The 10,587-nt window shown below is 28.7% G+C and overlaps 2 protein-coding genes across 3 annotated transcripts; both read right to left on the minus strand.

The window, feature by feature from the left end:
* Positions 1-240: 240 nt before the first annotated feature.
* LOC122723323 (1-aminocyclopropane-1-carboxylate oxidase homolog) lies at positions 241-1,336 on the minus strand. Its single transcript, XM_043955122.1, has 2 exons — positions 1,020-1,336; positions 241-370 (listed from the first exon to the last, which is right to left on the minus strand). Exons 1-2 carry the CDS (start codon positions 1,334-1,336, stop codon positions 241-243), a joined length of 447 nt encoding a protein of 148 aa, XP_043811057.1.
* Positions 1,337-4,203: 2,867 nt separating this feature from the next.
* Positions 4,204-6,668, minus strand: LOC110611379. 2 transcript variants are annotated; one of them, XM_043955338.1, is made up of 6 exons: positions 6,514-6,668; positions 6,263-6,378; positions 5,249-5,363; positions 5,070-5,159; positions 4,885-4,983; positions 4,204-4,758 (listed from the first exon to the last, which is right to left on the minus strand). In XM_043955338.1, the coding sequence occupies exons 2-6, from the start codon at positions 6,328-6,330 to the stop codon at positions 4,657-4,659; spliced, it is 474 nt and encodes a 157-aa protein (XP_043811273.1). In that variant the 5' UTR covers positions 6,331-6,378; positions 6,514-6,668; the 3' UTR covers positions 4,204-4,656. The 2 variants fall into 2 exon arrangements, with proteins under 2 accessions (XP_043811273.1, XP_021607364.1); XM_021751672.2 differs by having other exon boundaries at positions 6,483-6,640.
* Between the last annotated feature and the right edge of the window lie 3,919 nt (positions 6,669-10,587).

Genomic DNA, 10,587 nt, shown 5'->3' on the forward strand with positions numbered 1-10,587 from the left:
ATTGTCGGTCCTTCCTTGATCCATCCGACTTTGTAGGGTGAGGGGTGAGGCTGTGTAGGCAACTGTAATTTTTCTACCAATTGCTTAGCTATCAGATTCTCACAACTGCAGCTATCTATAATTAGCCTGCAAATTGCCTCTCCTACTCGATACTTTGCCTGAAAAATCTTCTTCCTTTGCGTCTCATCCTCCTGTTTTGTTGAACATAAGATTTTTTTCACCACATAGGTGACCTTAGGATTAGCGGCCATAGGAATGGTGGCCACAGGATTGACGGCCACAGGATTGGCGACTGATTGGGGGTGTGCGGCAACGGCGGGTTGGTGGATTCCCTGCTGTAGGATCAGTTGTTTGATCATCTCCTTCAATTCTGCTAAGGATGCCTCAATCGCAGAAAGTCGCGCCTCTTGGTTATCTGCCATGGTCGACTTCGCTCTGATACCAATCTGATGTAGGACTATTTAGACTCCGTCAGGAGTTTTAACCAATATCGTTTGATTAAGACGAAATAAGAGAAAAGAAGGACTATTTAGACTCCGTCAGGAGTTTTAACCAATATCGTTTGGCTAAGACGAAATAGGAGAAAAGATAAGCTGAAAGACTAAAAGTCTTATTGAAATTCCTCAAAGATTGAAAAGTGAAAAGTCCCTTTCTAATAGCCAAGGGAGGCTATTTATAATAGAAATAAAATAATTCTAATCCTAATAGGAGTCTAAAATCCTAATAGTCAAGGGAGGCTAAATAGAAATAAAACTCTAATATGCAAAATAATCCTAATCCTAATAGGAGTCTAAAATCCTAATAGCCAAAGGAGGCTAAATAGAAATAAAACTCTAATATGCAAAATAATCCTAATCCTAATAGGAGTCTAAAATCCTAATAGCCAAGGGAAGCTATTTACAATAGAAATAAAACTCTAATATGCAAAATAATAAAAATACCCAAAATATCCAAAATAATAATTAAAATATAAAAGTTAGCCCCGGTCCAACTCTGCCGTAAAATCCAAGGCTAGTTGCCCCGTATCACTACGTGCTCCATCCACAGGAATCCCATGATTCACCACTTCAAAGAATCCCCAAGTCTCAGACGCATTTCGTACTTTGTCAACAATCTCCTTGCGAAAAGCTGAACCTTGATCAATGCCTCCAAGGTCTATTACAGGAAAATCAGCATGAGAATGTGAAATTTTGTTCAAGTCATCAGACTGACAATGGAAAATGCGAGGGACTTGGGCAATTCCAGCATCAACAAGTCCTTTAACACCAGCTTTTGTGTCATCAAAAGCTTTTAACTCCCTTTTCCTGCAATAATCAGAGCTTACTGCGGAGTCCATCTTCCTTTGTTCACTGATCCAGGCAAAAACAATAACAATAAATGAAGTCAATTAGATAAGGCTTATAGCGCACTTCTCCTCTTATTTATCTTTATTATTATTTTATTCATTTTTTTTTTATTTCACATCATTTATATAATATTAATTTAATAAATTATATAATATTAATTTAATAAATTAAAATTAAGTGACTGAAAATAAAATCACACTTATTTGGCATATAACCAAGACTTTTCAAACCCTCCCATCAAAGAAAAAGACAAAAAATGAAAACTGTTCCTTGACGTATTTGCAAATTGCATGTGAAATAGAAAATGAGAAAAAGTAATATTGTTTTGAAGAAGTATAAAATTATTTGAAAACAAATGAGGAAATTAAAACAAATCATTTTGAAGAAGTCTCAAGAGAACTCTGATTTGTTTTTAGTTGATTTTCTAAAACCAAGGGTCATAGTAAATAAAACGGAAACGCAACTACTTTGACTCCCTATGATGCACTACACATATTACAGTAACTAGTGGTTTCTAAATATTATTATATAGTATAATATAAAATTATTTTATAAAATAATATATTTTTATATGAATTCATTTTCCTTATTAAAAAAAGTAAAATATTTTTTTATATTTAAATTTTAAATTTGAAACTGTTAATTAATAAAGAATAAATGATAATATATTATTTTATTTTTTGAGATTTAAAATAATATAAAAAAATTATTGATTAAATATACGACCTTTGACCATAAAATAAATAAAATAACTATAGAGAATAATTAAAATTACAACAAATATGTATGATTTTCTATTTTAAAGTAAGAAAATTTAAAGATTTTAAATATTAATAAGTATAAAATTATGTCTGAATAAATTTTATTTATTAAAGAAATTAAATTTTTTAATATATTTGTAATAATTAATGACAGATTTTATAAATATACTAAAATAAAATTTATTAAATTTCAATAACGATGGATAGCGGTCGCGGTGGAGAAAAATCTCTTGTTTAATTTTTATCTATTCAAGATATATGAGTCGGTACAAAAAAATTGTGTTGCTAAAAAGAATAATAAAAAAAGATATTCAGTTATTTAAAAATAAAGGAAATAGAGCTGTTTGAATAATTATATGGACTTATATATATATTTATATTTTTTAAAGTGATTTATTTTATTATCTAAATATCTTTTTATAGGATAATTATTTAATTTTTATTAATATATTTTTAACATTTTATTTATTATTAAAATAAAAATTATAATAATTTTTTTAATAATAAAATTTTTACTATAATATAATAGTATATTATATTAAAAAATAGTACAAAATCAAAAGCTCAATAACAATGTACTTATTATATTAAAAAATAGATAATCAAAAATTCATATATTAGTAGTAATGATAAGAATAATAAATTTTATTTAATATATATTAATTATTATTTTATGAAAAATATAATTATAAATTATAAAAAAATTATAAATTTATATCATATAACATATGTAATCTCTCATATATTTGTTATTTTTTATATAAGATGAAAAATATGTAGTATCAATTAATTAATAATATTGGTTATAATTTTTCTTTTACAGTTTATTTATTATTAAAAATAAAAATAAAATATATATTAAAATTTTTATTTTATTGTGATTAATATATTATATTAAAAAATTTAAAAAAAAATTAAAAATCACATGCTAATAGTAATGATAAAAAAATTAAAAATTTATATACTAATAATAGAAAATTAAAAGTCTCATACTAATAATAATAATAAATTAAAAAACCATAGATAAGTTATAATAATAAAAATTATAAATTACATTTATTATGAATATATTAATTAATAATATTATTAAATATAAAAAATAATAATTTAAAAATAGAAATAAAATATATTAAGTGTCACTTAAAATAAATAAATAATTTTAAAAATTTCACTTGATATAATTATGTAAACTTAAACATGCTATTTGTCGATCTCTACGTTTTGTTTAGAATCCAACTTTATATATATCACTTGCATAAAAAATAATTATTTATCTCAAATTATATAATCATTTATCGATTATAATTTATTTTTTGAAATAATAAGTTATTTATTAATTTTTAATATACTTCTATTTAATATGTATTAAAAATAAATTTATTACTTCTAAGAAAATTTAGTTTATTAATTTAAATTTATTTTTTACTAATAATATTAATTTATTTATGAACATTTTAACATACTTCTATTTAATATATATTTAAAAAATAAAATTTATTAATTTGAAGAGTAATTTATGAATAAAATAATATAAATGCACGGTAATATATAAAATTTATTATTTTAATTATGTTAATCATATATTTTTTAATTCATATAAAATTAATTATACTCATTGTTATGGGATGGTGGAAGTAACAAATAAATTTTAATATGAAACTAATTATAATATTTTTAAACTTATAATCAATTCTCCTTCAATGTTATTTGAATCTTTTTCACTCTTCTTTCTCACTTATTTTATACTTAATACTCTTTACTTATGTTATCACTCATTTAGCAGGAATATCGAAATAAAAAATTCAAAATTTTAACAACGGATCTTGAGAATATTAAAATTAATTTTATATTTCAAGTTAGAGGACAATCTTCCCGGTAGCAGTTGTTTTCTTGAGATCGTGAAACTCCTTTCGCTAGGGTATGACGTCTCTTGCTTGTGGGGGATGTTTGAATTTAAATCTTATGCAGCGACTTAACATTCAGACACCATTCAAATATTAAAATTGTTTTAAATTGATTATGGTGGCAAAAGATAAATCTGCAGCTAATTCCATGGCATAAAAATACCAAAGCTACCAGTTATAACTAAGAGAATATGCTGCAAGAAGCTTTCCTTACTTTTCATTGGAGGGAGAGCTATTAGCAGCCCTACCAGTGATCATATCAAATGGTAAGCAACAATGGACAGGTCGCAAGTACCAGCAGAGCAAAAGCTCGACTGACAGGTGACAACTGCTTTCAACATCAGATTCTCTACCACCCCAGCAAGAGCAAACAGACAAGATTCCAGGTTACAACCTCCTACACACCAGCAAATTTAAATATGGACTTCACAGTTCGCATCTAAATCTCAATTGTGGCCATAGAAGCCAGAGTACATAAACAATAGCATAATCTCAAGATAATTAAAACACCTCTTCTTTTTTCTCCTTACAGTTCCCTAAACTCCTTGAAGAGGAAAATCTGATAAAAGTCAAAAACTAGTCTTGGGCAAAATCAACATTAAGTTGTCGAAAATGCTAATCTTCACATCTTCAATAGTCCCTCTTTTACAGTGTCTTTGATTTCAGAGGCTTTTTCCCGAGTTGTCTCCTTGAAACTGAGTTCTTCATGCCAATGAAGAAAAGTAAGGCTCCAAAGAGTGCCAAGTTCTGTAAAAGAAACATAATAATTCAGAAACCATCATTGTTATCTAACAGATAAAAACAAGAGCTAGAGTTTCTTTGAACAAATGGAATTATGAAGAGAACTCCAGCATAATTACTTAAACTTACTACCTGTGTGAACTTCGTGAAAAGCTGATTAAATTCTTCCTTGTCTGCGTCATAGTTGTAAAAGTCATACAATATTGGAGTGACAATTGCTTGGTGCAGAAGCTGCAAAAAAGAAAAGTGCCATGTATTTTGGTTGAGTAGGGTGAAATGTCAGTTCAAAATAAGAAAGGTTAGACTATGAGACACACCAGAAGATAAGCACCAAGAGAACTGCCAAAGATGAAAAGGAGGCTTCCAATACCCTTCATGGCAATAGCAGTAGCAACTGCGTGCTTCATCTGCAAATAACCCAACAGCAAAGTTTAAATTACTCAAACAAAACTAACAGGGAAATAACTGACTAGTATAAAAGCAATGCGTCACTCACTTCAACAGGTGGCACTTGAAACCCAGCATGGGATGATACATGCCTTGAGAAAATTTTGAATTTTGGTGCAAGAGATCTTGCCACCAGCCCGCCATCATCACCAAACTCATTGAATCTATGAACAAAAATAACAAGATGATACAAGATGAAATTAACAGCCAGGATAACAAGCTCAAAATTAAACACATTTTTAACATCCTTTTACAGGAGAAGCATTTGGATAACTTTAAGAATCAGGTCAAAAGACATGTGAAGACTTAAGTATCAGAATGATCAACACAAAACATTCAAAATCCCAAAAGAATTTAACAAAAATCCATTAAATGACAACAGCAAGGTAATATGGAAGAGGAAAGGACCGCATGGAAATGCAGCTAGTCCAAATCTAAAATCAAAATTCTCTATACAAATCACCATGTTTCTAATTGTGTGCAAATGAATCAAATAAAAAAATATATATTAAAAAGAAAAGGCAGCTCACAGCTTACAATGCTGTCAACAAGTCAGCATCTCGTTTTATTCGTGGTAAAAGTTTCAAGTGCTTATTCGATCCATTCAAAATTTGTGATCTACCAGTTCACAAGCCCTCGTTCCAAAATTCGCATATATATGAAATTCTTCTTACATATAAATATTAAAAGCCAGTTAGATGAGAATTGAGAATGTAAAAAAAGAATTCACAAATGCAAAATTTAACACCAAAAGAAAATGCGAAAAGAAAAATGAAACTATCAGATTCAAAGCCTCAAAAAAGGAGCCAGTGCAAGAGTTTAGAATTTAGAGACGTTCTTAATAAAGCATGAACTACCAATTGTGAAACAGAAAACCAACATTCCAACCCACAGACCGTACGGGCGAAGGTAAATAAAATCTCTCAAGTTCTAAACATCACATCTATCTACGCCTCAGTCTTCAATGCCACTTCATTGTCGCAATGACAAAGCACAGAGACTGATAATCCCAATCTGAAAACATTTCTAAGAAAAAAGAGTTGCAGATCTGCGATGAGCTTACTCATGCCAAGCAGAGAGGATGAACAGTGAGGCGAAGAGAACTCTGCCAACGAAAGAGACGAAAGCCATTATTGTACGGACGGAGGAGGCACAAACGCTTCCGGTCTCTGCAGAATCCTAGAAAATTCATAACACGAGAGGGTTTAATTTAAGCAAAATGAAAATTAAAAGCGAACCTAATTACAACTGAATAAGAATATGCACATAAACCAAATAGGAACCTCAAAGAATCCTTGGCAGCGAATTTCAAACCTTATCTGCAAAAATTTTTATAAACGGAGACACTGGCGAGGTATAAAAGCTGAAAATCGAGGAACGGCGCTTTTAAAATTACCAGCTAGAAAAGAAGAGCCGGAAGGAGTGAAATTTTTTTTAAAAAATGTCCCATAGCTTGCATAATCATGCGAGTATGTTTCAGACGCTACACGTGGACGGCCCATTCAGATTGTTAGATCTGATGACCAACGGTGAAAGGAACACGCAAGTTTTGTATTTGAATTTCAAAAGGGTCTTTCTTTTTGATTGATTATCGTGTTAGACCCGTATTTTTTTCGCACTGTACAATTTTATTTTTTAATAAAAATAATAATTAAATATTATTTAAAAAAACTTTTGTTTTGATAATGTGACAATGTGAACTTTAGGAACGCGTCAGGTTGTGAAGAGTTACGTAGAAATTAATTTAAAAATAAATTCTGTTGGCTTGAAAGAAAAAGTTTTGGCAAAGAATCGGCACCTGCTAACTGTAGGAAGGACGATGGAGAATCACAGATCTAAACAATTATAAAGAAATTAAACTTTCAGAAGTGCAGAATGCAAATAAAAAGCATTTGCTAATAAAATTGGAAACACGATCAAGTGAAGTTCATCAAGGAATCGAAAGTTACATGTCGATGTTCCCATTGGATCCCATAAATATTACTTATTTATTCAATTAAGGCTGCTCTTCTTCTGAGCCAAAACTGGTGGCTCCATAAATCACCATTTGTTTTTGAAAAAATAAATATACGTGTACGTTCTCCGTTACCGTTAGAGTGTTGGTGGAAGAAGGCTGGAAGCCATTCGTCTAGCTTATCAAGGAGGAGTAATGGGTGCCCACGTGACTACTACAACTCACCATTTTCAGCTAAATGCATACTTTTGTCCCTAATTTTATATTAAAAAAATTGACGAGACATTTATTTTTTAATAGTTTGTATTTAGAATAATTTATTATTTAATTTTTCTATTTTAATAAATTTATTTAAAAAAATAAAAATATTAAATAATTAATTTCATTAAACTATAATATAAATACTAAATAGTTAAATTACTTTATATTTAATATCTATTTTTGAAAATAAGTATCAAAAATTAAATATTCTTCACATTTCATAAAAAAATATAACAACGTAGATTATTGTGGGTGTAAAAGAAACAAAAGAGGGAATAAAAATTTCTCTCATATGGAATTGATGGCTATGCACAGTAATTTCTATCTCTGATTGGAGTTTATCATTTTAAATATGTTTTTATAACTGTCGAGTTTCACCACGCCAAAAGAAGGTTGGACTCAAAATGACAATACTGGCTCAAAATTCATAAAGTTCTCCTGACAAACCGTCCCAGCACTCTCAGCCCTGATTTGGACAAGTGGTAGGGATGAGCATTCGGTCGGTTCGGTTTAAAACTGAATTGAACCGAATAAATCGAAAACCGAAATTTTAGTTTTTATGAAAACCGAACCGAACTGATTTTGGTCAGAAACTGAATCGAACCGAACCGGTCTGATTCGGTTCGATTCGATTCGGTTTGATCGGTTTCGATTTTTAATAATTTTTTTATTTTTTACACTTTATTTTTAATATTTTAAAATTTAATTAAAATATTTTAATATTAATATTATTTAATTTCTCTATATTATTAAAAAAATATATTATTATCACTAATCGGTTCGATTCGATTTTTTCGATTTTTTTCTGATCAAAACCGAACCGAACCGAAATAACTGAAAATTTTGAAATTAAAAACCGAACCGAATCGAAATGTATAAAAAACCGAACCAAATTTTCAAATCGGTTCGATTCGGTCGATTTTTTCGGTTTGAACCGAATACTGCTCATCCCTACAGAGCGGACCGGATCATTTACAAAGCTCAGATCTAATAGGAAAAAGTTTAGTCGGTGATGTGACATAAAAAAGGACAGCAGGTCCAGTCACTTCGCAATCCTGCCCGCATACGCATCGGAGGAAATTAAATGGCTTTCTAACATTGAGAGAGCGTCTGACGGTTTTGTATGTACAGACCTGCATGACAGAAGCAGATGACACTGTAGCAGAGAAGCCGTTAGACGTCACTAGCAGATAAAATTGAATGAATAAAAAGAGAAAAATATTTTTTTCTCATGCAAAGTTTACACAACTATTATAAATCCTATTCTCATTTTTAAAACATTATGTTTAACCACTAAATTTCTAATACATTAGTTTGAAATTTCATCGTATTCAAGTTATATAAATGGTATACAGTAGCAGCCCAACCAAATTTAGCAAATATACACCCTAGATTTAGATTTTGAAATTATAGCTAGGCAGGAAAATGAAAAAAAAAAAAACTGTCAAAAGTTTTGAATGCATGTCCATATCAAAAGCTTAAGTTTACCAAATACAACCACCCTATTTAATCACCATTTGTGTTATATATCGAAGGTTATTATTAATATCGAAGTTTTGATAAGATTTGATATATTAGTGTTCATATAATTTTTTTAGAAATATATATTAAAAAAATTGAGGGAGCAGTCGGCAACTGCTCGGAGAACACAAATTCCATGTTGATAATGCATTGGAACGCAAAAAGGCTTGTATATAAGCGTGATCAATCAAATCAAAACGGTTTGCCATTTTAATGATTAACATACTTTCAAGATAATATATATATATATACACACACATGAGAAGACGGGCCAAGCTCATACGTACAACAAATTAATTCAATTTATATAAATAGATCTAATAAAAATAGACATTCACTTCGTTTAAATTTTAAAAAAATCACAATAAATTAAATAAATTAATTTAGTTTAAAAATTTCGATTATTTTTAATTTAATATTTTATTTAAAAAATTAAAATTTTACATGATTTTACATAATTTATTTAAGTTATTTTATTGCAAAATAAGCAAAATGTAAATTTCAAAATTAATTTAACATGAAAACCTATGTACTTGATAATTAAATTTCTTTTGATCTATGATTTCGAACCCATTTCCTCACTGTGATATGGAACACCGCCGATTATATGAGATAAAATTGCTTGAAAAAAACGTTTCGAAGTTTTCATAAAATGTTTTGCTTTAAAATATCGATAAATGCATTATTAGCATGAAAATTGCTGCCGATCTACCAACGTAGTTATCCCATAAAACAATCGTTTAGTGCCGTAATCAAAGAGAATCGAGCCGAATTTTGATAACCTCATATTTGATTAGAAAATAAATTTAAAAATTCAAATTCAAACTTAACTTAACTCGAGTTCCATTTATAAGTTCGACTCGAGTTTCATTTATAGGTTCGACTCGAATTTCATTTAAAAACTCGAGCTCGATTCATAAAATAAATATTAAATTCGAGTTTGGTTCAATCTCGATTCGTAATAAACTCATTTATTATATTAACGAGTGAACTCAAACTTTATTCAAAAAATTCAAATTTGAGCTCATTTAGTCTCAAATTTGAGTTCGATTATATTATAAATAAACTCAATATAATTCAAATTTATTTAAATTATAAATAAATTTAAATTATAAACAAATTTAAATTATAAGATTGTTAAGAAACTTCTAAATTTAATTTTTTTTATTTAATTAAAATTTTCGAATTCAAAATTAATGATAAAGAATGTAGAATGATTGTTTTTTTATAGAGAAGTCACGATTTTTTTATACCTTTTCAACTTTCGATGGGGGATTAATATTACCAAAAAAGTTTGTTTGCGAGTTTATTTATGAGCCGAATACTACTAAATTCAAACTCGGTTCGTTTATTAAATGAGCATAAAAAGCGAGCTTAAGCTCAACTCGTTTAGAAAATAAGTCGAACCCGATCGAAATTTTATCGAACTGAGTCTCGAATAACTCACGAACAGTTTGATTCGTTTACACCCCTAGATTCGCTCCATTAAAATAACAAAAAGTTTTGCATTATTTGAAAAATTCAAATAAATTTTAATTTTACTATAAAATACAAGCACTAATAATCATTTGATAAATACCGATATGTTTTAATTCATTAATCGTCCATAAAACTTCAGAGATCCCAAATTTAAATTCATAAAAGTTCATTTT

This window comes from Manihot esculenta, chromosome 3 (assembly GCF_001659605.2).
Source record: "Manihot esculenta cultivar AM560-2 chromosome 3, M.esculenta_v8, whole genome shotgun sequence".
Lineage (NCBI taxonomy): Eukaryota > Viridiplantae > Streptophyta > Magnoliopsida > Malpighiales > Euphorbiaceae > Manihot > Manihot esculenta.

Coding starts and splice junctions, on each gene's coding strand:
- LOC110611379 (XM_043955338.1), bottom strand. CDS start 6,330: ATGGCTTTCGTCTCTTTCGTTGGCAGAGTTCTCTTCGCCTCACTGTTC. Junction 5,364..6,262: donor ATCCTCTCTGCTTGGCATGA/GTAAGCTCATCG, acceptor TTTTGTTCATAG/ATTCAATGAGTTTGGTGATG. Junction 4,759..4,884: donor TTTTCACGAAGTTCACACAG/GTAGTAAGTTTA, acceptor TTTCTTTTACAG/AACTTGGCACTCTTTGGAGC.
- LOC122723323 (XM_043955122.1), bottom strand. CDS start 1,336: ATGGACTCCGCAGTAAGCTCTGATTATTGCAGGAAAAGGGAGTTAAAA. Junction 371..1,019: donor GGAGCACGTAGTGATACGGG/GCAACTAGCCTT, acceptor CATCCTTAGCAG/AATTGAAGGAGATGATCAAA.